This window comes from Agelaius tricolor, unplaced genomic scaffold (assembly GCF_023055355.1).
Source record: "Agelaius tricolor isolate 1412-34295 unplaced genomic scaffold, bAgeTri1.0.p SCAF_58, whole genome shotgun sequence".
In the NCBI taxonomy this organism is placed as follows: domain Eukaryota; kingdom Metazoa; phylum Chordata; class Aves; order Passeriformes; family Icteridae; genus Agelaius; species Agelaius tricolor.
This window is the reverse complement of record NW_027269318.1, coordinates 1929434-1957387: the sequence shown is the minus strand read 5'-3', so window position 1 is coordinate 1957387 and position 27954 is coordinate 1929434. Positions and strand designations below refer to the sequence as shown.

General features: G+C 59.8%; 1 protein-coding gene across 2 annotated transcripts in view; it reads right to left on the bottom strand.

Moving 5' to 3' along the window:
- Positions 1 to 27954, bottom strand: part of AGAP3 (ArfGAP with GTPase domain, ankyrin repeat and PH domain 3) — a 108771-nt gene that overhangs the window by 57453 nt on the left and 23364 nt on the right. For both annotated transcript variants that reach the window (XM_071456458.1, XM_071456460.1), the window contains exons 2-7: positions 12631 to 12689; positions 9486 to 9573; positions 9222 to 9307; positions 8916 to 9057; positions 7376 to 7510; positions 4316 to 4443 (exon numbers count right to left, since the gene is read on the bottom strand). In XM_071456458.1, coding sequence (XP_071312559.1) covers positions 4316 to 4443; positions 7376 to 7510; positions 8916 to 9057; positions 9222 to 9307; positions 9486 to 9573; positions 12631 to 12689 — 638 coding nt within the window. The remainder of the gene's footprint in view (positions 1 to 4315; positions 4444 to 7375; positions 7511 to 8915; positions 9058 to 9221; positions 9308 to 9485; positions 9574 to 12630; positions 12690 to 27954) is intronic.

Genomic DNA, 27954 nt, shown 5'->3' with positions numbered 1-27954 from the left:
CATACTGGGCAGCCCAGAGCATGGCAGGGATGGCAGCAGCTCCCAAGGCCCAGGGGGGCACCCAATTCCCTCCAGCAGCCTGCTGGGTACCTGCATGGGGTGCCTGTGTTACCTCTGCCAGCTGCTGGGAACCAGCTTCCTGGCAGAAAGACAAACTGCCATCCCACAGCAAACACAACACTGACTCACCCACAGCCTGGGGAACTCCCAAAGGCACCCCAGAGGCCCTGAAGAAAGACTGAGAACGGGGCAGCAGAAGTAAGGAAATCAGGTAGAACAACTCTGCAGGTGCTGCAAGCACCCACTGGCCCCAGCAACTCCCATCCCATCCTGCAGGCAAGGGCAGGAGCTGCCAGGAGGGAGCGAGGTGGGACTCAGGGCCAGTGAGGAGTGGGATTCCCAAACCCATCCAGCCTGCTCACTCAGCAATAGGTGTGGGCAAGATAGAGAGAGAGGACAGCCCAAGGCAGCAGGCAAAGCTCTCCCTGGGGCTGCTGCCCTGGGGAATAGCAGGTGCCTGCTCCAGCAGGTGCAGACCCACAGCCCTCAAGCTGCTGGGAAGGCCAAAGGGGCACATCAGTGTCCCCAAGGGAGTGCAGGACTCCAGGGAGGGCTGGCCCTGGCTCCTGCTGTTCCAGACTGAGCTGAGCACAGTAGCCAGGGTCAGGGACCTGCTGAGCACACCTAGTGACTCATGAGAGCTCTGGAAAACCCTGACCAGGGCTGACCTGCTCCTACAGGTCCCTTTGCCTCCCCACAGATGGAGCAACATCCTCCAGGCACCGCTGCAGAATAAGAGAAAAACCCCAAACTGCCAAAGGCAGAAATGGAGCCAGGGCCTTTGGCTGGTTCCCAAGAGCATCAGCGCTGTGCAAGGAGACTGGGACACATCCACAGCACCAGAGTCCCAGGAGAAGGGAATCCTCCAGACAGATGGCTAACAAGGAGTCCCTCCTCTCCCAGTACCCATGCTGGACTGGTCCAACTGACAGACCAGACAAGCCATGTCCACAAAAGTTACTTTGGCTCAGCCAGAAGTGTCAAGCTGCTCCCAGAAGAGTTGTGCCCAGCACAAGAGAAGGGGCAGGGCTGGTCCCAGCTCCCACCTACTATAAGAAGCCCTCTGGGGGGGACTCCTTGTTCCCATTCCAAGAAAAGTGCCTTCTCAGCTGGCAGCTCCAGAGGACAGCACTGTCCCTGCAGTATGGGCCAGACCAGGCACAGATCAGTACTGCCAGTCCCTGTTCCAGGGGCTCCTCCTGCCCCCAAATGCCAATCCTGGTGTTCCAGGGCCTCCTCCTGACCCCCAGATGCCAGTCCCACTGCTCCAGGGACTCCTCCTGCCCCCCAGGCAGTCCTGGAAGGGAAGTGGATCCTTCTGGCCCAAGTGCATGTCTCACCTGTACACACTGATACCTGAGGCACAAGGCAAAGCTCCTAATTGTGTTTTTTGTCTGGCTTCTCTCCACCTCATCTCCATGTTAAGTCCTGTGCTCCTAAACTCTTCCTTGAGAGCCTTCTTCCTGTTTTCCCTGTGCCAGTTACTCCTCCTTGACTTGCAAAAGCAAATGAGAAACCCTGGTGAGAGCCCCAGGCCCTCAGGCATGACAGAGTTCAGCTCAGCTCCACAAACACCTTACACCGTCCCACTGTCCTTCCAGGCAGGGCGAGCCTGTCCCCCCTCCCAGAGCTGCCCCACATGCACTGCTGGGCCAGGAGCAGGGGACACCAGCACCCCCTGGCCATGGTGCCCTCCCACGAGGGCAGCCTGAGCTCACACCTGAGTGTGTGGGCTGCTCTGCCCCGTTCCTGCCAGAACCACCAGTTATAGGTGAATTTGATTCCCAAAGCCACTTGGATTTCCCTGAGGAGAGCGAGGAGCAGCTCCAGAACCTCAGTTCTGAGCCCATGCAAGAACAGGCAAATGCTTCATGGCATTTCAGGATCACTCACCATTGCTCCACTATTTTAGAGATGTCCTTAGTAAGGGGGAGAGAGGAGCAAACACCAGGGGCAAAGATTGCTGGCACCGGGAGGGTTTGTGGGGGACCTCACAAGACCCAGGAACACAAACTGACTTTGGTGACCCTTGTGGGGCCCAGGAGGCCGAGGGCAGGGGGGCAGGGGCACAGAGCAGGTCTGGGGAGGGGGCACAGCCACCAGGGCACAACCCCTGCCAGCTGCACGCTGCTCACTTCCCTTCACAGCTCTGCTTCCCACCACAGCCCCCACGTCCCTCCAGCCAAGCAGGAGCACAGCCAGGTACAGAGAGCAAAGGTCTGTCCCCGAGCAGGCAGCCAGAATTCACCTCTACACAGACACCGTCTGCAAGCCGTGCTGAGAGGGGCTCTGTGGGAAGGAAAGCACAGGAAAGCAGGGATGCCTCTGAGCAAGCTCCTCACAAAGCTCATGACATGCACTTAGAAAATTCTTCCAAAATTTGCTTCCCACAGCCAGTCCTAAATCCACCCCTTTAGTTCAGAGCTGCCTTTCCTGAAGGAGCTCTCCTGTGCGTTTCAGGTCAGGTTTGGCCAATCTCTGCACTCACTCCTCAGCTAAATCAGCCAAGTGCTCGCTTTCCTCCTGTGTCAGGGTCTCTTCCCTCCCAGTTGTTTTTGCTACTCCTTCAGGTTCCATGCACAGTCACTGGAGTGACTGGATTCCAGCTGGGGAACGTGGGGGTCTGGAAGCCCCATCCCTCACACAGGGAACGCTTTCCAGCTGCACAGCAAACACCCTGCCTGCCTGGCACAGCCAGTGCCCATGACACACATTTATGGGGACTCCTCATACTTTCGACATGGAAGAAAACACTAAACAAGTGTCCAGCTCCCCTGAGAAATGCTGACCTTGGCCATCAGCCTCTTGCTTCCCTTCCAGCACAGGTGGCCTCTTCCCAACCACGCTCAAACTGTACACAATTTGCTAATAAAACCCTCAAACTACCAGAGACACCCAAATCTGTATTTCCCTGGGACTTTGCTCTCCACCTTGGATGTCTCCCACTGAACTTGTCCCCAGCTTTCTGGACACACACACACTCTGACAGAACCTGGCTTTGCAGCCTTGCCCAGCAGCCCATCCACCTGCACACAGACTTTACCTGAACTTGATGGTGTCCAGGTGACCTGCAGCACCAGGAAGCTGGCACAGGTCTCTGCAAACACCTGCACTCACCTACTTCAACCCAGCTTTAGAAGCCTCTGCAATCAGGTAGGCTGCAGATAGGGCTCGGCTCTGTGCAGGACAGGCTCCTGTGGCCAGGGCCAGGAGGCTCTGACACACCCAGAGCTTCAGAGGCAATCCCTCATGGCAAACCCATCAGCTACACGTGCTGTCCTCAGAGACAGCCAGGTTTCCCGCAGTCCAGTCACAGATCCTGTGAATCCATATTCCAGTTGCTGCAGAGATGGAATCTGTTGTCTGAGTGCCCTGGGGAGCAATGGAGCCCAGGACCTCTCCTTTTTCCTCACCAGTCTCCCAGCCAGCATTCTGTGGGCACTGGAATGTAGGAAAGCTTCAATGCAGTGAGGTGGCTGCTTGAAGCATCTCCTCCCCCAGCCCCTCACCATGCAGCCTGTCCTCCTCAGCTCTGCTCCAGGATCACAGAACTTCACCATCCTCCCACAGCAAGACCTTGGTAAACCTCACCAACAGCACAGGGCCCTTCCTGTGGCAGAGGGGAGGAAAGCTCCTTCCCTGTTCTGCTCCTCAGCTCACCACTGAGCTCACCTCTCCACGGGTACATGCCCTCAGAGCCCCTCAGATGCAGGGGCACGTAGACCATCAGCTTCCTGAGCCCGGGGGAAGCAGGACCTGGGCAGGCAGGGCAGCCCCTCTCACACAGCCCTGTGCTGCCCAGGGCTCCCCACACACTGCTCACAGCCCTGCTCTGTGCCTGCCAAAGCACGACACGGCCTGGGGACATGAGCCACACCCAAAGGGTGAGACATGGAACCTGACCTCAGGGCGAGCACCAAACTGTCACACAATCACAAAATCATGGAGCGCTCTGGGTTGGAAGGGACCTCCAGGTACATGTCATTGCACCCCCTGCCTTGGGCAGGGACACCCTGCACAGACCTGGCTGCTGCAAGCCCCTGGGACACTGCCACCTGGCCTGGGACACTCCCAGGCACCGGGCAGCCACGGCTGCTCGGGGCTATGGAGAAAGCACCAGGGTGACACCACTGCCCTTCCAAGAGCCAGCCCAGAGCAGTGGCACCACTCTGAGGCTGAACTGAACTGCTGGCTACTGAGCTCAGGCTGTGGAGAGCACAAGAAGTGCTTGGCTTCCCCCGTGGCCATTCCCCACCTGGTTGATGTGGACAGAAGGAATGGAGGCTGCAGACACAGATGAGTGGCTGGGTGAGTTGGGCAGGGACTTGCAGGGGCCGATGGAGAGCTGGTGCTTCTTCCGGAGAGCCACCACCTTCTGAGCCACTGCAAAAGGGACAAAGGCACAGGGTCAGCCTTCAGAAAGCATTTTCCTCCCACCACAGATTTCTGGAGGGCTTCAGGGAGAGCCAGGCCCTTGCCCTGACTGGTGTGCTGCCTGCACTGCTCAGGCTGAGTCCCCAGGGCCACCTGCCTTCTTGGGCATTACACAGAACAGCAACTCCCCGTGGGCACCATGTGAGCCTGGGCCTGCTGCAGGAGAACCCCTGGGCATTCCATCACCCCTCAGTCACCCTGGGCATTCCATCACCCCTCAGTCACCCTGGGCATTCCATCACCTCCCTGCCAGTCCATCACCCTCAGTCACCCCACAGAGCAACTCTAGGAGCCAGGGACTGAACTGCCTGGGCAAATGGCACCTCCAGCAGTCTGGGCCTTGTTGGTCTGTAAAGGGACACCCTGAGGGTGTAGAACCCTTGGTGGGTCACTAGGGCCCTCTGCATGCTCTTCCTCTGTGAGAGTTGCAGTGCTGGGTTTCTCTGAAACACTGAGTGATGCTCAGGTGCTGGTGCTCACAGTGACACTGGGCACTGAGAGCTCAGGCTCTGCAGCCAGGGCACACCTCACTGCTTGTACAGCACAGCTCTGTAAGGTAACCAGAGAAACCAGAACAGACTGGTGTAAGGGATGGCAGAAATTATCCCAGAACATCTGGCTGATGCTCAGGAAGCAGAAGAGCCTGGGCCTGACATGCAGGAAGGTGAAGGTCACCCCAAGGTGCCTCATTTCAGGACTGGGGAGAGGTTATCTCTCCAGTGTGGTCTCATGGTTAATTCCTCATTAGCAGTAGTGGTATGGGATAACTGATGGGCAGAGCCTCTGCCAGGCTTCCTGCCCACAACAGCAGTGGCTGAGGGCTTTTTCTGGATATTTCCTGGCTCCTGGAGGGCTGGAGCTCACAGTGTGCCCAGCCAGCACTGGGATGGGAGATGTCCCTGGGCAGGGGCTCCAGAGCCTCCCTGGGAGTTCATGCTGGAGCCTGGGCCTGCAGCCCCGTGTTGGAGGGGATGATGGAGAGCAGCAATGCCACCAGCACCCCAGCCAAGGTCCTGGGCCATGGAGCTGCTGGCTGCCCTCTCCTGCCCTCTGCAGTGCTCAGGGCACAGGAAAGGTGGGACCACGCACTCGGGATCTGCAGCAGAGCTGAAGCTCAGGAAGTCACCCACAGCACAGCTGCTGTCCCTCCTGCACCCTGCAGGACCAGGGCTGGGGCACTGCTCCTCCTCCTCCTCCTCCTGCACCCTGCAGGACCAGGGCTGGGTCACTGCTCCTCCTCCTCCTCAGGAGCATCGCCAAAGGGTGACCATGGCCAGGGGCTCCCTGACCTTTTCTTGGTACAGAAACACCCTTAAAATGAAGCCCAAGAACTGAGGCCCCCCCGCACTGATGGCTCCCTGCAATCTGCCCTGGCATCTGCTGAATCTGAACCCTGGATTCCTGCAAACAGGAATTGTGAGGACAACCCTGAGAATAAAGTTCTTTACCCAGGCCTCTTTGGAGGCAAGAGGGCAGAAGGCACATTCCATCCCAGCCCCCACCCCAGAGGGGCTCTGCCATGAGGGGACCATGCCAAGCACCCTCAGGGAGTCCTGGAGCTGACCAGACACTGCAGGACACAGCCCGGCCCAGGGCACTGTCCCTGCTCCTGCCAGGGCCACCTCCCGGCAAGACCTGGCAATACCAAGATCCCATCCTCTCACCACAGAAGCCCCAGTGACATCTGAGGACTTGGGAAGGATGGAGGAGCACAGTTCCCACAGCGCCAGCAGCACCTCCAGGGAGAATCCTGCCAGGACATGAGAAACCAGCAAGGAGGAAGGGACCCCATTCTCCTGCCACGTGTCCGTCTCTCGGTGACCTGTGGCAGCCTGAGTGCCCAGACACAGCCACAAAATCCCCAGCACATCAGGCACACCCTGCAACGTGCTCAGACCAGACCCAGCTCAGCCCAGCTCCAGGCCACAGAGCAGACACCAAGGCGCGCTCTGAGGAACAGGGTCTGCTGCTCCTGCTGAGCTGTGGTGGCACAACAGCCAGGGCCACCCAGCTCTTGGAGAATCCCTGGGCAGTGGGTGAAGATGGAGACACCAGTTTGTCTGTCCTGGAGCACCCCCACACTCTGCAGCACCACGTGCAGGTGTGTTTAGAGCTGTCTGTGAACACCACGGGGCAGGGTGGTCACTCCCTCAAGCTCTCATGCCAGCACATGGACCTGCTCCCCAGAAAGGTCAGTGGCCACTGGTTGTGACCCAGGATGGTGGCAGGGAAGGGCTCTCTGCACAAACAGAGGTGCAGCACACACTCCACCCAGCACAGGCAAACAGGCAACCTCAGCTCTGAAAGCAGCTCTTGGTGCTCCTGCTGCGGGAACTGGACATCCTTGCCAGCCTGCCCGGGGCAGGTCTGCTGGGATCTGGGGTGCAGGAATCATATAAAGACAAATCTGATGGAAACTGGATTGCCATGTGAGGCAAGGTCCTCACAGAGTCTGTGACTGCCAGGACTCCACAAGATCCCAAACCAGCTGCATCAGGATCCACCAGATCCCAAACCAGCTGCATCATGACCCACCAGTGCTCACTAGGAAGAATTCTCACCCACTCCAGAAACACCTCATCCCATCAGCTCCAGGCCAGTCCCCCTTGTCCTGTCACTAGAGGGACACACAGTCCCCTTTAGGGGAGTTAAGGTAAGTTAATTTAAGCAAACTGCAAGCCCCAGGAGATGATGCAGGTTCCCTGAGCATGACTGTGCTGCAGCCCCCTCTCCAAGCCCGGGCAGGAATGCTCTCTCACACCGTTCCCATGAGGAACAGCTGCCCCACCCAGCTGTGCAGGCGCTGCTTCCTGCTCCCAGGGCAGCACAGAGCCCTCTGTGAGGCCCCACCGTGCCCAGAGCCCTGAGGGGCTGCAGTTACCATCCTGGAAGACCCTCTCCACGTTCAGGCCGTAGGTGGCACAGGTCTCGTAGTAGGTGCAGCGCTTCAGGTCATTGGAGAGCTTCCGCGCCCGGGAGTCGTCGATGACGCGCGGGTTGGTGGCACTGATGGCATCTGCAAACCAAAGGCACAGGGGGCTGGAAGGCAAAGGAGCCTGTCCCACCCATCCAGGGGTCCCACCACACCTCTGGCCTCCCTCCCTCTCGTCACACAGAGGAACCACCTCCACAGCACTGTCCCACAAATGCCTGTGATCACAAAGAATTTACAGAGATTCATCCATAGAAAAATGGATGAATCTCTGTAAATTAACTTGACTCAACTCCCCAAAGCACCCAGCCACCAACACTTCAGCAAGACAGAGGCAGAACACCTCTGGGAGGTGTGGGGACCAAGGCCAGGCAGCCCCAGCTGCCAAATAAAATTGATTTGTCAGTCTCCAACATTTTAGGGCTTATGGCCAAGCTCTACATGTAAAGAATCCAAGGAAGAAATCCTCCTGGTTTAACAAGAAAGTCAACTCTGCTGGGATGTCTCCACAGCCAAGGAATTCCTGGACAGCTCTAAAATACAGGCTCAGTTTGTATCCCAGACAGCCACCAAGTGCTTGCCTGTTTTGGAAAAACTTCTTTCCAAAGAGGAATCCAACTCCCTAAAGACAAGCCAGGGACAAGTGGGGACTGTGAACAAACCTTCACAGGTGGGGTAGAACTGGGACCTGCCCTGTGAGGAAGCCCTCCTCCAGCCCTCCAGATGGTTGTGTGCCTGTACCAAGGCTAGGACCTCACCTGGTTCTGTGTGTGGGACAACAATGGCCACTACCCCACTATCTGTCCCACTCCTGCACCTCCACAGTGCATGCTGCCACCCCATTCCTGAGCCAAGATCACTCAGTCCTAAAATTCATTCCACAATCTCTAAATATCCAAACTTTAACAATTTTGTTCTGCTTTTAATATGGGGGTCTGGAGCAGACCCTCTGTGACTCCCTCCCACTGCTCCTGCCTGTTTTCCTGGCCTCAGAGCTTCTTCCTGGCCAGGAACAGTGCTCAGGAATTGTCCTGCCAGGACAGTTTTTCCCTACATCCATGTCCTGCTTCTGCTCTCTACTGGGATTGTAGAAGCTCTTCACCCCAAGCTGCCTGCTGCCTGTGCTGGCAGAGCTGGGGGAGGCAGCACCAGGGTATCATGCCATTTCCAGAGCAAAGTGGCTCCATGGGATGAAGCAGCTCTCAGTGGGGAAGCTGAGATGGTGTGAGGAGGAACTCCCTCCTCAGGGCCCTGGGCCGGGGCCCCAGCATTGTCCCTCAGCCCCAAGGAAGGCTCACAGACCAGGACAACCCCTGCACTCTCAGGCCAGCACCCCGGGCCAGCACCCTGTGCTCTGGGGCCAGCACCCCGTGCCCACAGAGCCAGCAGGACACAGCAGCAGTGCTCCTGCCCGTGGCTGGGCTGGGCTGGGCTGGGGGAAGCTGGGCTGGGGGAAGCTGGGCTGGGGGAAGCCGGGCACCATCCTCACCCTGTGTGCCCACCAGCACCATGGGCACCTCGGCGGTGTTCCGGTAGCTGCAGAGCCGCAGGTAGTAGTTGTAGACGGTCTGGAAGCTGATCTCATCCTCCAGGCTGAAGACAAACACCACTGCATCCACCCAGGCAGCAAACTGAAGAGACGGGGCAGGATTACAGCACGGACAGACAGACGGACATCCGGGCCAGCTGCCCAGCAAGGGCAGCCACAGCCCGGGCTCAGTCAGCACCACCTCCCCCAGCCACCACCTCCAGCAGGATGGGCAGGAAGGGACCCCAGGGAGGACAGGTGTCCTACCTGGAGCTCAGGGGGGCCCCCTTCATCTCGAATCAGCAGCAAGTAGCTCTGACCATCCACCACGATCTCCTTCTTGAACCGGCCACCTTGGGGAGCAAAGCTGCTGGTCAGTAACGGGGGGCAAGCAGGGGACACCCCAAACGAGGGCTGGGGGGGTGCAGAGCCCTATGGCAGGGGAGGAGGTGCAGGGACTGGCGTCACCCTCGGCACCGCAGAGAGGAGCGATCCCAGCCCATCCCAGGCACCCTGGGAAGCAGAGCTTACCCTCTGGAGACTCCTCCTGCACGTAGGTGCCGGTCAGGTAGCGGTGCACCAGGGCTGACTTGCCACTGGACAGGTTCCCCACGATGCCCTGGAACAGATGCACGTGTCACCTGTGTGCCCAGCACGTGGACACGAGGCCCTCCCCGAGGGGTGACAGCACCAGTGCTGGGGCACACTGTGATGAGAGGCAGAGGTGTCCCTGAGAGAGAGCACACAGGGATGGTGTCACCCAGCCCAGTGTTGGGTGGGAGGCCAGGGGATGGCCCCTGGGCTCAGCCAGGCAGAGAGCAGCTGAGACTGGGGCACAGCCACCCGGGCAGAGGGCTCTGAGCACTCCTGTCCTCCCCTGAACAGGCACAGCCACCTGGGCAGAGGGCTCTGAGCACTGCTGTCCTCACCTGAACGGGCACAGCCACCTGGGCAGAGGGCTCTGAGCACTCCTGATCTCACCTGAACAGGCACAGCCACCCGGGCAGAGGGCTCTGAGCACTGCTGTCCTCACCTGAACGGGCACAGCCCTGTCAGAGCCACATCAGCTCCTCAGGGAACACTAGCCATCCCAAGTCAATTCAGAAGGAGAAAAACCTCTTCCCCAGCCCACAGCAGCCCAGTTTTGGGGTGCTGAGCTCTGGACAGCAGCTGCCAGTGAAGGGGAGCAGAGAGCAGCTCCACGTTGGGTGCAGGCCCAGCATGTGCTCGTGCCTGAGGCACCAGCACCACGGCAGCACTACGTGCACCTCCCGGGATGGGAGATGGTGCCACCCACACGGAAACACCCAGCACCAATGTTCAACCAACACAGCAGAAAGCTGTGAGCACCAAATGGAATTGGGTGGAAGCACATCTGACTGCAGCACCCTCAGACTGGCCATGAAAGGCAGGTGGGTGAGCCAGGATGGTCAGCCACAGCGCAGCTCGGCTCGTTGACAGTGTCCTCCTGACCGTTTAATGCTGCTTAATTGTGGGACCAGGTCTGTACTGGAGGATCTGGAGCACGAGTCTGATGAGAGTTGGCTGAGGGAGGGGCTCAGCCTGGAGAAAAGGAGGCTCAAGGGGAACCTTCTCATTCCATAACTCCCTGACAGGAGAGTGCAGCCAGGTGGGGATTGGGCTCTGACCCCAAGTAACTAACAACAGGACAAGAGGTAACATCCTCAAATTGCGTCAGGGAAGGTTTAGGTTGGATATCAGGTATCCCTTTTCCACAAAAAGGGAAGGGGTCACCTTCAGCTGAAGGTGAACCAAGTCACTATCCCCAGAAGTGTTCAAAAAACGTGGAGTGGCACTTGAGGATATAGTTTAGTGGTGAACACGGTGGTGATGCTGGTTGATAGTTGGACTTGATGATCTTAGAGTGCTTCTCCAGCCTTAATGGTTCAGCTGCACTCACATGGCCACACCAGTGCCAGAAGATGTGGGGTGAGGAGTGGCTACGAACACTAAAGCTGCCTCTGCCACCAGGGAAGTTTACAGCCAAACTTTTCCAGGCACGGGATGAGCCTGGCAGGTGAGTCACCACCAGGCAGGTTCTCCAGCTCCCGCTGCCCTGGGCCAGGCACGTGCTCCCTGTGAGAAGCAGAGGGGCACCAGCCCCATGGCCTGTGCGGCACAGACCGTGCTGGCAGAGCCCAGCACAGCGCCCGTGTGCCAGCTCCTGGTGCCAGCAGGCCAGCACGGGGCAGGAGCAGGGAGCACTGACCAATGGCTCCCATGGCACACCCTCACCACTGCCCCATGTGCCACCCCTCAGAGCAGCGACAGACCCCAACACAGGTGACAACACAGAGAGCACGGGCTGGGCTGCAACCCTGCCTGTCCTGCAGCTGCATCTCCAGAGCCCTGCTGGGCAGGGGCTGTGCACATCTCAGGGACAATGGAATGGAACAGCCCAGCCTCTGCCCAAGCCCTCCCTGCCACTGAGCTCTGCCCACAATAACCACACAACCACAGAATCCCTCGAAGGGACCCTCAGAATCATCCAGCTCCACTCCCTGCCAAGGACAGAGACACCTCCCACTACCCCAGGTTGCTCCAAGCCTCATCCAGCCTGGCCTTGGACACTGCCAGGGATCATGGGGCAGCTTCTCTGGGCAACCAGTGCCAGGGCCTCACCACTCTCAGGGGGAAGAACGCTTTCCATCTCATCTAATATTCCATCTAACCCTGCCCTCTGTCCATAGGAAGCCATTCCCCTTTGTCCTGTCACTCCAGGCTCTTGTCCCAAGTCCCTCTCCCACTTTCCTGGCAAGCTCAAGGTGGGTAGAGGGAAAATTCCTACCTGGAAAGGGCTGTCCAGCCCTGGCCCAGCTGCCCAGGGCAGGTGTGGAGTCCCCATCCCTGCAGGAATTTAAAAGCTGTGTGGATGCTGCACCTGGGGACACAGTCAGTGAGGGCATTGGCAGTGCTGGGGAAGCAGCTGGACTCAAAGATCTCCAGAGGCTTTTCCAACCCAAATGATTCTGTCACTCTAAACTAGGACTCCAAAAGGCCTCTGGGTTTTTAGAAGAGCTGCTTTGGCCAGATCAAATCCTGGAGCAACAGAGATCCCCAGAGGTCATGCAAAACCTGGGGAAAGGGCTGTGCCACTTGAGGAAGAACTAAGAGCTTTAGGATGTTTAGCTGGCAGCATGGCTCTGCAGCCTTGCAGAACCCCAATATCAGGCAGCAACACCCAAACAGCTGTGAGAATGTTTTTAAAATGCATTTCACAGGTAAACTAACAAATATTTGAAGTTTGGTTTGATTCTCACTTAACTGCAGGTAGAGACACTGAGGCAGGACAGTGCTGGAATGTTTTGCAAGAAGAATTTTGTTCTTTTGTTCCTTGGACTAACATTGAAAAAAGTTAATCTTGCAAAAGCTGAAGGGAGACAGAACAGAAGGGCACACGCCAGGAGCCTGTAAGGAGAGCTGAGGGTTGGCACAGAGAGCACAGGAAGGGCAGAGGGAGGAATCGATCACTGAAGCACCTGCAGCTTCAGCTGAGATACACCAGTCCTTCCCTGGCATGGCAGCAGCCTCATCTCCCCTCTCCCTTCTGAGGCTGAAGCCTCTGTGTGCTTCCACCTGGCCACACGAAAATGCAGGGTTTTCTTGAAGATTTGGGGATCCAGGGGTATCCCAGGCACAAGCCACAAGTACTCACCACCTTCAGCTCAGGCACCGAGCGACTCAGGGTCCATTCCTGGCTGTTCACAAATGAATCTGCAGACAGAGGGAAGAAATCATCAGGTTACCCTCAAGATCCCAGCAAGGATGCTGCTACAGCCTCCCTCCAGGCAGATAAATGGTTCTGCTCCAGAGACACCGAGCTGCAGGAGGACCCAGCCCGTAGCCGGGAGCAGCGGCCGAGCCAAGGGCGGCAAAGACGCACCACTGCTGGAGCCCTCCCCTCAGCCCTGCAGGAGCACAAACCCCTCAGCATGCCCTGCCCCGAGGCACAGGGGACAAGGGAAGCACTGGGGAGCAGACGCCCTCTGGGGGAGCACAAGCCCCGGAGCTGAGGGCAGAGGCAGTGCCCCGAGCCCTGCCCTCGGCACACGCGGCGCTGGAGCTCCAACAGGGTACCAGCACCTCCTGACTGAACACAAACACAGCAGTTCTGCACACTGTGTAGCCAGCAGCATGCTGCAATAGGCTCACAGAGGCTGCAGGAACCCAGCACGGCTTGGGGAAACACGCCCACCCTGCCACAGAGCGTCTGGAGGAGGAGCAGGAGACTGGAGGACACCCTGAGTGCCAGGGGCAGCCAGCAGCCCCCCTGACAAACCTCAGTTCCTCACTCGCCTTGGCCAGGTCAGACCTTCCATCCAACACCAGCTCCAGGGCAGGACCACAGGAGCAGCACCTCCTGCATGTGTATCACATACAAACAGAAAGGATTTTTTGAGGGCAGAAATCTGTGGGAGCTCTGCACCTTCAGGAGCCTCTAATAAACCTGCCAAATCTGTGGCCACAGACTACTGCAGGAATAAGAATGTCAGATGGCTCAGAAGGGAAGCAGCAAATCCACCAGACCCAAAAGCAGGCAGCAATCAAACACGGTGACCTGGGCACTGCCACTGCTCCAGTGTCACCCGAGGCCACAGGGAGGGTGGCTCCAGATGTGCCCCAGCAGCCCCAACCCCACAACTCCTAGCGCCTGCTCCAGCAGTACCCAAACCACCCTGCCAGGGAACAATTCCTCATTCCCAATCTCCCATCCATCCCTGCCCTCTGGCACTGGGAGCCATTCCCTGGGTCCTGTCCCTCCATCCCTTGTCCCCAGTCCCTCTCCAGCTCTCCTGGAGCCTCTCCAGGCCCTGCCAGGGGCTCTGAGCTCTCCCTGGAGCCTCCTCCTCCCCAGGGGAGCATTCCCAGCTCTCCCAGCCTGGCTCCAGAGGGGCTCCAGCCTTGGAGCATCTGTCTTGTGTTGGGGGCAGCACTGGGCCCCACAGCCCTGCCAGAGCCTCCCAGTGCCTGCCCTCACCCCAGCTCCTGTTCCAGCCCTCCTAACTCCTCAGGGGAGGCTGGACACACAACAGCACCAGCTCTTCCTCCATCTCCAGAATAAAGCTCCATCTCACCTCTGTCACCTTGCTGGGCAGCCCACAGCCATGGGGAGAGCCCACTCCTGCTCCCACTGCCAGAGGGCTGGCTAGGCTGCTCTGAGAGCACAAGGCAACAAACCATGACCTGGCCCTTGTCCCTATTTTGGGTGCCACCAGCACCTACAACATTCACCCATCATGTTCAAGAAAGGTGTGCACATGGTGCTCCTGCCTGGAGTTTTACCTTCCATGGCTGACTTAGGAACACTCCTTTTCCAGGAGTTCCAGACAAATACTCCCCAAGCCTGCTGCAGGGACACCAGGTTATTTATAGCCTTCCTGAGGAATCATTTCTCTGCGGTGTCTTTCACCTGCCCTTTCCTTTTTTAGGCAGAGGTAATGTTTTTATTAGAACAATTCATCAGTCAGGAGGAAAATGATACATTTTTGAGCCCTTTCCAAAAGGTAACAGCACACCTGTATTTCCAACTGCATCACTGGGTCTAAAAATAGCTGTCACCTCCACTTGGGACTTCTGCCCTGCTCAGCCTCTTTGGCAGGTAATGTGACAGATAAAGCACCATCCAGGCCTGAAGGGAGCAGGCAGCACACACAGGTGCTGTTTCACTACACACAGCAGGCTTTTGGCAGGTTCTGACTGGAGCACAAGGCACACACACTCGGTGACTGGCCTTGGGAAGGAGGAGAGGCAGGGAGAGCCCTGGACAGGGCTGGCTGGGCTCTCTGGATCTGCTCAAGGATGACCAGGACAAACTGCCAGCTGCCTCCTGCACCAACCATCCCAACAGATCCTGGCTTGGTTGTTAACCCAGGTTCAAGAGCTTGCAACACTTTGATTTCTGATGTGCTGAGAAGGCCCCTGAGTAAAGCTTAACACAAATCAAAGCTGACAACACAAGGCTGAGAGCACTGTACTCAGCCCCACAACACGCCCCGCTCCTCACTCCCGTTAGCCCACCTTACCTGAGCACCAGGCACACCTGTCTGCCCATGCCAGCATGTGCCAGGCCTGAAGGGCAGCCCAGGCCACCCACTGCTCCTGTGACACACCTGGCACGTGTGGCACTGACAGCCCAGGGTGCGCAGCCCTCAGGCACAAGGCCCCCGTGGTGCCCTGGGTGAAGCTGTGACCGTGTGGAAACAAACACACACTGAGCCCCCAGCAGCCTGACGGGGCTGGGGCACCACCCAAAGCCTGCAGGTGCACAGAGCACCCTCCCTGCAGCTCCTGGTCCCTGGTGCCAGCCCATTCAGCAGGCACTGCCTCCAGCAGGAGACACCTCCCACGGAGCACGGGGGTCTGTACCATCCAGGAGTCACGATTTACTGCATAGCTTCACTGCTGGACTGGCTGCACCACCTGCAATTCCAGATGAAAATACACCTGGTCACTCTTCCTGCACCTTCTCTTTGTTATTAAATCACAGAGAGGGGACCAGGCTGTCCGTGCTGCAGTTCAACACCCTTCCCCAGGTCCACCTGACCTCCAAAACCGAAGCAGTGGGCTCAGGAAACCACTGTCAGACCAAGAGCTTCAGCACAGCCCAACAGCATCCTTGGCTCCACAACACAACCATACAAGAGGAGATCAGTCCAGACTGGCCTGGGAAAAGGAAATTCAGGACAATTCTGTTACTCCCCAGAAGCTTCTGTTGATGGAGGTTTCCTGGCACAGGCAGCTCTACTGCACAAAGTGGATATTTGGGAGGTGGGGTGGGCAGAGACCCTGCCATGCAGAAGAGAAGACAGGGACTTAAAGGAGGCACTCTGTATCTGATGTTCCTTGGTCAGCTGGTCGTCCTGAACACCTTCAGGACCCACAGAGCAGATCCCAGCTGTGGGACAGCAGTGGTGTGCACCGAGGAGGCAGGATCAGCACCCTCCATCACGGAGCTTGGACACCGTGGCTCCCTGTGCCCTGACAACAGCTTGGAGGGGTTCAGCCACACACCCACAGCTCCCAGCACCCACATGCCACGGAGGCTGGCAGGAGAAAGGGGCTGGCCAGCCAAATTCAACTCCTCAGCCCAGCTGCTTGCTCCACAGATGATGCACAGCAGGTTCATCTACCCTGTGCTCCAGAAGCGCCAGTGCCAGACACATCTGCCTCCCCACACAGCAACTAATAATTAACCAACCCATTATCCAAGCCATGCTGGAGCTCCCTTGGACACTGCAACCCTGGACACTAAACCCAGCCTTGAAACCAGGGCAGAGGCTGTGCAAACATAGCAGAGGCCACACAAACCGAGGCCACCTGTGGCCACCACTGCGGCCACACAAACGGACCCACCTGACCACACAGAGATCAAAGGGAGGCACAGCCTGGGCACAGCCACCCTTCCTGGGCACAGCCACCCCTCCCAGGCCAGGCTGATAAAGCCTCTACCCCAGCAATGCTGGCAGGAGGGGGATTTCTGCAGGTCAAGGACCAGCACAGGCATAGCCAGCGCTCCAGTCAGCACTGAGCCAGCACAGGAACCCACTGCAGGACATGACCTTGGAGAGGATTCTCTCAGCAGAGCTTCAAACACTCTGCAGCAACAAAAGGGGACGATGCTGTGTCTCTCTGGGAAAGGGCACACTTAGGAACTGCCACCCTTGCTTGGTCAGCATGCACGGGAGGCAGCAGCTGGTGTCACTGTGCTCTGAGGTCAGTGCAGAGTCTGGAAGATCCAGAAACCTCTCAGCACCTGAGGCTCTCCAGCCCCCATCCAAACACTGCCAAAGGCCCAGACCAAACTCTTACTGTGATGGTGGGACAGGGTCTGTTGGAAGGGAAAACACAGCAGAGAGTGGCATGGAAAGAAGGTAACTCAACCTCCCATCACAGCCCTCTGTGGGGATCTACCTCAGCAGCAAAAACCTGTTCCCAATGTGCCTGACCTCAGCTCCAGCTGTGCAGCCCCATGAGCCCTGGCAGGGTGAAGGCACAGGGTTCCCTCTCCCTAAGGCTGCCCGTGGCTGCAGTCAGACACCTCTGCACCCACTGCACACCCTGACCCCGTCCTAAGAACTGAGCCCTCCAGAGTACTGTCCCAACAGCTCCCTCCCTGACACCTCCAGAAGCTTTTCCAAAGTGCAGACACCAGACTGGCCTCAGCATCCGAGGCACCTCTAACCCCACCATGACACCTCTGCCTCTCACCAACACTCCCAGCTCAACCAAGGCAAGTACCAACACGAGGTGATATTTATCATGACCTACCCAACTCACTATGCAAACTTCACCCAATCCATGAGAAAACAGCCCGTGTTCTCTCAGAAGCCTTCCCTGACATGCCCTGCACATCAGTACTCCGCACACGAGAGTAAAGGGAGGTACCTTAAAGAACATCAAAAAGCAGGGCATCTCTCTGGGAGAGGGGACATGGCTGTGATCACAGAATCACGGACATCACGAGCTGGAAGAGACCCACAAGGATCATTAAGTCTCATCCCTGGCCCTGCACAGACACCCCAACAATCCCACCCTGTGCCTGAGAGCACTGTGCAAATGCTCCCTGAGCTCTGGCAGCCTTGGGGCCATGACTGTTCCCTAGGGAGCCTGTTCAGTGCCCAGCTACCCTCTGGGGGAAGAACTCTTTCCTGATAGCCAACTAAACCTCCCTGACACAGCTCCGTGCTGCTCCCTCAGATGAGGAGTACCTCCTGAGCCATCAGACATGCTGTACCCATCAGACAGTCCCCTCATGCACAGGGACAACTCCAACTCCAAAACAGTCCAGTCTTCCCAAGACCATACCTATTAGAGAGCCTCTCTGGAATGGCACCAGCCAACACCTGGATACCTAGAAATGCTCTGAACCACTGACCATGATCGCCTGGGTCAGTCCAAGCTGGCTGGACTCTGTGTTGACTTTGCTCCCTGGTCCCTAGGGCTGTTGCCCTCCATTGCTCATTATACAAGGATCAGTTCTTTGTGTCTCTTTTGGGTAGCAAGCCCTGGAATCCCCCATCACCTCTGTGTGTGCTCAATGCCAGCCGAACCCCTCCAGGGCTGGGAGCAGCACTTGGAGCGACCCCCTGGCTCTTGTGGGTCTATCTGGATGCAGATCGTGGTGCAGGGTGGGTATCACAGCGTGCCATAAACAAACCACTGCAGGTTCTGGAAACAGAGAGTGCTGGCTTGGCTCTCTGCCGGGACTCCTACATCCAGCTTTTCCAAGAGCTGATAACCGCAGCTGCAGCTGCACCCCCCAGGAGGGCAAGTTGGGGCTGCACCAGCAGCTTTCCCAGGGCAGGGTGGGCAGCGCCCACAATGAGCATCAAAGTTTGTGGGACGTCAAGCAGGTGTTTGGAGCACCGTGGGCCTGCAAGACTGGAACAGGAATGGGGCAGAGACCTCCTGAGCAGCCCCGTAGCAGCAGCACTAAGGCTGAGAGCCTCCAGCCTGGCTCAGAGACCCACAGTTCCCACCGGAGGAGACCGACGGACCAACGTCCTGAGCAGGGAGACAACGGGGAGACGGGGCACAAGAGAGGACAAGCAGCAGCTACTTTACTGTGCAGACTTCACCACTGCCTTTTTACACCTCACTGTCCCCAGGAGGGCTCAGGGTTAGTGGGTACAGGGACTGTGCAGGCACCAGGCAGGTAATGAATGGTGTTCTCAGTGTGACTGAACGCGGTGTGAGCTCTGCAGCGCCAGGGGCTCCTGCCAGGAGCCACAGTGCTGATGGCAGCCTGGAGAGGTCAATCCCCGAGCTTCTGCCTCCAGCATGAGCCACAGTGGCAAACACTAATCCCTGTAACAAGCAGTGGTCCTGCATGAGCTGGCTGGTCACCGCTGCAGGGATCCCAAGCTGCCCACACCGCTCCGCACAGAAGCCTCCGCAGGGTCTCCCAAAGATGGATCCAAAGGGAGCTCCTACCTGTCTCATGGAGGAGCCAGGTGAGAGGCAAGGACGCCAACCAAGCGCTCAACCTGGGCTGCCTCTCTGGGAACGCGGCCGCCGGGCCGGCTGCCGCTGGCGCAGCTCCCACTGGAAGCGGCAAGCAGGAACAGGCCCCGCTGCAGGGGCAGGGCCCGGCCCTCCCTGCCCGCATACACCCACATTCCCCAGCCATGAGCGCAGCCTCCCCTCTCCTGGGAACCTCCCGCCACCCAGCCGGGGCGGCACACGGCCCGGGCTGCCCTGCCAGCACCCGAACCCCCGGAGCCAGCAGCCTGCCGGCCTCGGCCTCGTGGCACACGGGCAGCCCCGCATCCCTCGGAGCCTCCAGAGCCTTCCCCTGGAGCCTCCGGAACCCTCCCCTGGAGCACAGTGAGGGACAGAGGATGGGGCCCCCTGAGCTCCCTGGGCAGCTGCAGAGCTGCTCCTGTGCCGAGTTCTGCGGCCCAGCACTCCTGGGGAACGTCCAGATGCGATGCTGCCCTGGACAGCCGCTGCCTCAGAAGCAGCCAGGTTCCTCAGGAGCAGGTGGGTTCCTCTGGACAGCCTGCCAGCCCTAAGACATCCCTCTGGCTCACAAGCCGAGCACAGAACTGCCTCCAAGCACCCAGATGCAGAGCAGAGCCATGAGCGCAGCGAGGCCCCGGAGCGGCGGCGGGGCTTGGCCCGGCCCCCAGCTCCGTGCGTTCCATGCCTTAAAAAGCTGTGGATGCTGCTGTGGATGCTGCTGTCGCCTCCCGGCCCCGCCGGGACACGGGGCTCGCCTGCAGCTCCTTCCACAGGGCCCGAAGGGGACAGGGCACAGAGGCACAGCCAGCACAGCCCCAGCTGAGGCCCCACAAAGCCCTGGCGCCAGGGAACTCCCCACCAACATCAGAGAGTCGAACACCCGAGAGCTGCTCCAGCTGCCAGTGCCCGGTGAATGCCCAGCACCGCTGGGACCTGTCCCCTGTCCCATCACCGGTAATGCCACGCCTGCTCTCTGCAGGCTGCCCCGACCCGGGGAGGGTCCCTGTGCTCTTGAACACGTGGAATCCGCTCAGCCCCAGGGCAGGACCTTAGCAGGGGTGGCTGGGGCTGAGCATCCCCCAGACGAGGCCTGGCACCAGGGAGCCACTCACAAAGAGGGGGTGCAAGCACATCTCTGGGCTCCCAACCCCCTGTGCTGTTCCAAACCTCTGCTCTGGCAACCTCCCAAACAGTCCCACTTGCCTGGGAGTCCAACTGCACTCCTCTCCCCATTCCACCAATGTTGTGGACACCACTCGGGCAGGGAGGACATGTGACACACGTGCTTGACTCCCAGGTGTGTGGCCAGCAAGGGAACCAGATGTCAGAGCACATCCTCCCAGGCAGCCACAGCACGGCTGCTCCAGCACCATTGATGATGGCAGTGCCCAGGGCACTGCTCAGCTCACTGCAGCCCAGTGCAAACCCTGCAGAGCATCGGGACAGAGCCAGGTGCCAGCACACAGCCCAGAACCTCAGCTGGGACAGGCCACAGCCACCCATCCCTGCAGGCGCCGTCGGCACAGGGGCTCTCGCCAGCCCAGCACTGCTCCTGTGCTTACTTACCCAGAGCCCGCAGAGGACCCCCAGCCAGGAGGGCAGGCTCAACGCTGCCATGGGCATCCTTGGGGCACACGCTGCCAGTGCTGCCACGCTCTCGCCTTCGGAAGCGGCTCGTGAGGAGCTTCCAGAGTCCCCCCGTCTGCACGGGGTCGGCGTGCAGCCGGCCCCCGACCCTGGCCAGCTCCGGGTACAGCAGATCCCGCTTGCTGGGGCAGGTGTGCAGGGAGCTGGCATCACCCTCGCTCTTGGTGCGGAGGCGCGTGGGGCGCAGGAGCCCCCCAGACTCCGAGCGCCGCAGCTCGTGGCCCCGGCGCAGGCGGAAACTGAAGCTTTTCCGCAGGGAGCTGAAGTTCTTCCTGGGGCCGGAGCCGCTCCAGCCGCTGCCCCCGAAGATGTTCCAGCGGCGACTGCCCCACAGGGAGCCCCCCCGGAGGAAGCCGGGGCTCTCGGCGGGGTGCGGCGGCCGGGCGCTGGGCAGGAAGGTCATGCTGCTGGGCCGCGGGCGCTGCGCCTCGTCGGGGCCGTCGCCCTCTGCCTCGGGGCTCTGCCTGCGGGGCGAGCGCAGCCGGAGCAGCTCCAGGAGGCGGCCGCGGGCGCGGGCGGGGGGCGGCGGCGGCAGCAGCGCCCCGGGCAGCCCGTTCCCCGCCGCGCAGAAGCTCTTGGGCCGCCGGCGCTGCTGCTGCGCGGCGCCGAGCGCGGCCTGGACGGCGGGGACGCCCTGCAAGTCCAGCGACTCGCAGACGCTGACGGCGCGGCGGGGGCTCGGCCGCGGGGCGCCCCGGCCCGGCCCGGCCCAGCGCCAGCCCTCGGCCATGGTCAGCGGCGGGGCTGCCCCATGGCCCCACCGCTCTCCGCCGCCGGCGCGGGGCTCCCACGACGCGCCCGCATGTCCGGGCCGTGCTCGGCGCCGCCAGCGCGGGGCTGGGCCGGCCCGCCCCGGAACGGGCCGGGGCCGCGATGGGGATGGGGCGGGGGCCGGGGCCGCCCCGCCCGCCGCGCCCTCCTCGGGCACCGACGGCACCGAGTCCGGGGCACGGGCAGCGGCGGCGGCGCTGTCCCGGGGCGGCGCGGGGCTGCGGCCCCGGGACAGAGAGAGCAGCGCCGGTCCCTGTTACTGCTCGGTGTCGCCCAGCGCCCGCGGCGGAGCCCACACCAGGGAGCGGCGGCGCTGCCCGGCCGCCCGGACCCCGCCGTGGCGCTCACCGGGACCAGAACTGGCCCGGAGCCCGTCGGAGCGGCGCCGAGCGCCGGGAGCAGAACCTGCCCGGGCCCCGCCGGGGCGTTCACCGGGAGCAGAACCGGCCCGGCCCCTGCAGGTACCGATCGCCGGGCAGGGTCGGCAGCGGGGCCCCGGTGCGGCGCGGGGCCGGCCGTGTCCGCCAGGGGGCGCTGCGGCCCCGCTCGCCGCTGCTGCCCGTGGCACCGGCAGCGACAGCGGGACCTGGCGGGACCGGCTCGGCAGCGGCACCGCCAAACACGCACATCCCTGCACCGGCATCCCGCCACCGCCAAACAAACACGCACATCCCTGCACCGGCATCCCGCCACCGCCAGACACCCATATCCCTGCACCGGCATCCCGCCACCGCCAAACACGCACATCCCGCCACCGCCAAACACGAACCATCCCTTCGGCGGCCCCGGCTCGACCCGCCCCTGCGGCATCCCCGCGCCCCCCGATGCCCTCTCCGGCCGCAGTCCCGGAGCTGCCCCTCTCCTGCCCGGACCTCTGGGCCCGGCCCTGCACCAGACCCAGCTACCTTCTGCCTCCTCACCTTTCCCAAACCTGCCACGGGGCAGCGAACCCCCAGCAGCTGCGTGATGCCCAACAGCCGCCCTGTGCTTGGGGACACCTGAAAACCCAAACCCAGGGGCCCGGGCAGCCCAGAGCACCCACAGCCTGGAGCACACATCCCCAGGAGCACTGACCTCCAGAGCTCCCCCGAGCCCGAGGCAGAGGGCACCAGGTGAAGTGTGACCACCTCAGCCAGAGCTTCACTCCTGTCTTGTTCCAGGGCGGTCATTTCCTCTGACCAAACGCACCATCACTAAGCACTGACCCTCCTCCTCGGCCACGGGAGTCCTGACTGTGGTACCTCCTCCACCTCCTCCCCAGCACCCCCCATTGCTGCCTGCAATCCCTGTCTCCAGCATCACCCCAGGGCGCTCCTCCTCCTCCTCCTCCTTCTCTTCCTCCTCCTCCTTTTTCCTCCACACCTTTTCACTCTCCCTGGCTTTCCTCCTTCACATTGCAAGTATGATCTGTGCTCCCTCTGGGGAGGAAAAAAAAAAGATGCCTGACTCCCCCTTAAACAAATTTTACCTTACTGAAAGCCCTGGCTGGTGAGCCAGCCAAGGTCTTCTGCTTCTCCAGGCCTCTCCAGGGAACACCTTAACATCAAGCACCTCCCTTTCCCCCTCCTTATACAGGAGTCTTGACTCTGCTGCCTTGACTCTTCCAAACTCCCACCGCCACCTTCTCAGACTGTGCCTTTTCTTTGAACCCTCATCCTCCTCCACAGCAGGCCTCATCCTTATTTCTCCAGTTTTCTGGATGCACCCAGGCCTTAGACACAACCAAACTCCACTTAGAGCTCTTCCCCTCCCTACTGCACAGCCAGCGCCTGGGCCAAGCCCCTTCCTTCTCCCTTCTCCCTCCTCTCCCAAACCCACAGATGCCACCATCCACCTCCCCTCCCATCCCTGTCAGTACCACAGATCCCATCACGGCACGCAGGAGCAGAGGTCCCACTCCCCCCTCTCCTGGGGCTTCGGTCCTGCTCTTCCCTCACATGTCAGCCCCAGCCCTATGCTGGGTACCCGCTGGCCAAGGCACGGAGCTGTGGCTCAGAGCCGCCTGTCCCCGCGCCACGGCCGTGTCCCGTGGGCACACAGTGGGCACACCCCACCGCCCTCCCTCCCCAGACAACGGGCACCTGTGCCCGGGACGGAGCAGCAGGCGCCGCCAGCCCGGCGGAGCCGCAGCTCTGCCATCTGTGCCAAGGTCACAGGAACACAGAGCTGCCAGACGGGATCCGACCTGCGCGCACGGCATCTGCCAGCCCGTCTCAGCACCGCACTGCAGCCACCACCAGCAACTCTGCAGGAAGCAATTACCAGGGAATGGCTTCCAAAGTCCTCAACACAGACAGGGCTGGCTGTGGGGACAGGCTGTCAGAGCCGCCCTGCCAGGGGCACCTCAGGCACAGGTACCAGGCCAGGGCCCTCGCCAGCTCCTGTCCACCGTGCCTGGCACAGCTCTGTGCTCCCAGGGATGGAAAGCTCTCCCTGTGGGGAGACTGGACTGTCTACATCCATCTCTTTCCAAACCCTGGGTTTAACGCATACTGCAACGGCACCAGATGGCTCCCCTTCCACATGAGTCTCAGCTTTTTAAAATATTCTGGCAGGTTCTGGCTGTGAGGTGTCGCTGAATCACAAACTGTCTGCTGGAGATATGATGCACCTTGTGCTGGCTGCTGAGGCAGGACTGGACATGCTGGATCCCCCTGACAGGGTCTGTCTGACCCATCCCTACGACCTCCCCAAGACCCCTCCAGCACCATGACCTCTTCAAGCTCCCTCCACCTGTGACCTCCTTCCTGCTCCAGCTCTTCCTCCTCCTTTGATCACATCCAAATTCTGATTAAACCTACTGGAAAACATGAAGAGTTCCCCTTAGCTGACAACACCCCTTCTCTGTCCTACCAGGGGTCATATTTTTAAAGCTATTAGGGTTTTTAAAGCATTCCCAATTCTCTGCAGTTTGTCTGCACCTTTCTTAAACTCAGAGTCAGAACCTGGGCACAACACTTGACTGGAACCTCCAGCAGCCTAAGAAGAAATACAGCTACAACACCTGTCCTACTGCACCCCAGTCAGATACTGCTCTATACCACACCAACAGCCTAACACTGTTCTTACCTAATTAGGCCATTTCATGGCAAAGGTTTCCAAATGCTGTGTGCATTGATATTTATATATTGATGTGATCCCCTTGACGTTATTCCAAAAGACGTCTAAAATAGGCTAAAATGGAGCCTTAGATTCAAGTCCTAGGGTTGATGGCTGCAGGGCACCTGCACAGGCTGGGAATCTGTATGCCAGGGCAGGTTCAAACCCCCCCAGTCTCAGTGACACATGGGCTCCAGCTGCCTCAGCCCTCCACCAACAGAGAAACTGCTCTGAGAATGAGACAAGAAAACACCAGGCTTTGAGCACAGCCATCACTGAAACTCCCCATGTGCCTTTAATGTCTCTCCTCTGGCAGCTCACACCATAACCATACTGGGTTGGACTGGAGCTGTGTCCATGTCTAATGCAGAGGACAGGTGACAGCTCACCAGCTCACAAGCTGCTGGTGGGCAGCAGCTTGGCCAGAGTCCCCAGGGCTATGCAGGGCTGCAGAAGCATCTCATCTCCCAGAGCTGGGAAGGAACAGGGCTTTGGCAATCTGACCCAGAGCAGGTGCCTGGGGACAGAAGCAAGTTGGTCCCTTACCAGGCCTTCTCTGAGTCACATGCATGGTACAAATGTTATGGCCATGAACATCTGGCTGAAATTAACATAATCCATGAGAGGCTTAACAACAGCTGCATGAGAAGAGTCCGAGAGCCAGGGAACATTCCAGTGCTGGCTGGCCCTGGTGTGACATTCAGGGTGGAGCCCTGAAAAGGGAAAGGAGTCTAAACCATGGTCAGATGTTCCACTGTGCTCCCCAGACCCCATGAGACTGGTGTCACTGCTCTCCCTGACCCACGGCACTGGTAGCCCTGGGTTCCCCCAGACACACACAGTATTGCTGCTCCAGAGACCTGCAGATAGGGCGATTTTGTTGCCAGGGAGATGCCCTGGCAGCTGGGAGGATGGGACACCGGCACTCTCCATCCCTCCTGGGTTCAAATGCTGTCACTCTGCAGAGGGCCTGACGCTGGGGGCCCCCACAGCCCCTCACATCCAGCATGGATGGGAGACCAGCATTGCCTCGGCAGCTGGGGGAGCAATGAGGGTCCTGGCAGGGAACCCAACAGCTCCCAGTGCCCGCACAGAGGGCAGGTACAGCGGCACACCAGGAGCACGTGAAGAGCCCAGCCAGCTCCATGCCCTGCGTGCCACCAGGGCTGCCAGTGCCCAAGGGTGCCACCCTGCCTGCCAAGCTGGCAGTGGGACTGTGGGCAGCGGAGCAGGGTAGGCACCACTGCCAGGGACAGCCAGGACAGGGCGCAGGACAGGTGACAGCACCTGTGCCAGGCTGCGGGGCACACAGGGCCCTAGCACGGGCTGCCCAGCTGGAGCAGGAAGGCTCTGTGCAGTGCCAGGGACGGCAGCCGAGCCAAGCCTGCCCGCAGCTTCAGGAGCACCCCGAGCGCTGTGTCAGGACCACGCTGGAGCTGCCGGGCTCTGCAAACCAGCTGCAGCCAGCTCGGCCATGCAGCAGGAATACTGATGAGGCTCTCAGGGGGCGCAGCCCGCTGGCCCGGCCCTGGGGTGCAGCCCCCGCAGCCCCACGTCACAGCCCACGCTGCCAGCGTCAGCAGCACCGTCACACGGAGGCGGTGGCAGGGCCAGCCCCTGCCTGCTGCCCTCACAGGGCCACCATGGAGCCACAGACGTCCTTGGGGCCACCATGGAGCCACAGACGTCCTCGGCCCAAGCAGGAGGAAGGAGAGGGAAACAGAGGCATCCCCTGACCCAGCACAGAGAGACATGTTCACACTGAGTCCTGCCACAGGCTCAGCATCCAGCACAGCACCACTGCACACCACACAGCTCCACTGTGGTAACTTCTTCTGGTCACCGTGAGCACCCCAAGAACCCCTTCTGGTCACCCGAACCACCCTGGGCCCAAGAGACAATGTCCTCCTGCTCTCCACTGACAAACACCCACCCACCCCACAGCCCTTGCACATCCCCAGGGTGTCAGGACGGAGAGATGAGGCACTGCTCCAGGTCCAAGCTCTGCCACAGACCCTCACTGCCAGCTGGACCCTGCCCTGTCCCTGTGCCTGTGCCCAGCCTGCAGCAGAGCCCTGGGTTTGGTACTTGACAGGCTGGCTGACTTTCCGAGGCCTCCTGCCCAGAGAGGTGCCTCAAGGCAGGTGGTTCCCTACAGTTTCCATGGAGAGGAGGAGCAGGCCCAGCCAGCAGAGAGTTAACGCCAGCTGGGAAGTCAGCGACAGTCACAGGAGAGCCCAACTCCAGCACCAGCTCCCTCCCTCCTCCCACACTGCACACCCCCAGCTCAGGTCCTGCCGCAAACCTCGAGCTGCTGATGAGGAAATTGCCACCTTCTCTCCCCAGCCCGGGATGCAGCACTGAGGCAAATGCCTCCCTCCCACACACGTGAGGTCAGGCCCAGGTCACCCAAACAGGGCACGGCCATGCTCCTGTCCACCAAGGAGAGCACCAAACTGCTGCCAGCCTTTCATCCTGCCACGGAGCCTGTGGAGGTGGGCATGCTGCAGATCCTGCACCCACAATGATGCAAGTCAGATGCAGGGATAACAGATGCAGGGATGATGCTTCCTAAGCTGGTCCAGACCCTGGGCCTCAGGGAAGCCCCGGAAGATAATGGGATGTTACCTACAGGGTGTAATACTAGATCAAGGCAGCAGCAATCACTTCAGCTCCTTAAGCTACCTCGGGGCAGTTCTGCGTGCAGAGCCGTCCATACCAGCACCCTGATTCAACCTGCAGGTGGTCTGGTACCTGCACTGCAGGGCACGAGCAGCCCCGCCAGGCTGGCAGCCATGCACCAGGCTGGCCCCAGGCACCAGGCTGTCTCCAGGCACACAGGTGCTCCCAGGGAACAGGGCTGTCTCCAGGCACCTGGATGTCTCCAGGTACACAGGTGCTCCCAGGGAACAGGGCTGTCTCCAGGCACCAGGATGTTCCCAATTCCCAAGCTCCCCCCTGGTGATGCAGGTATGAGCATCATCAGCATGATTAGGCCAGACATTGTGAAATCTCCTTGGGATTTAGAAATTCAAAGACAAAAGGCCAGGTGAAAATTTGGTTAGAGGACTAAGGAAGACCTCCTCAGGTCCTCAAGCCTTGCTTTAAAATCTCTCTCATAACCTCACTGAAACAGTGAAAATCTGCCCGTTTATTCCAAAAGCAGCAAATGAAAGAAGAAATGGCATGAAAAATAGCAATGGAGTGAAACTAAGAACTGAATGGTGCAGCAATGGGACCCAGAGGACATGAAAATCCACATGGAGGTCAGGAGCAGAACATGGCAGGAGATGGAGGAGGCTGGAAAATCCCTCCTGCCTTGACAGAAAGGCAGAGACCCTACAGCAGCCTGCACAGGATGGTCACAGAGCTGTCCTTCAGCTGGACTGTGGAGCTCCTTCCCTGCGGTGACATTGCTGTGCCCAGTGGAGAGAGGACATTGCTGTGCCCACAAGCAGAGCTCCCACCCAGCCCAGCACACACAGGACATTGCTGTGCC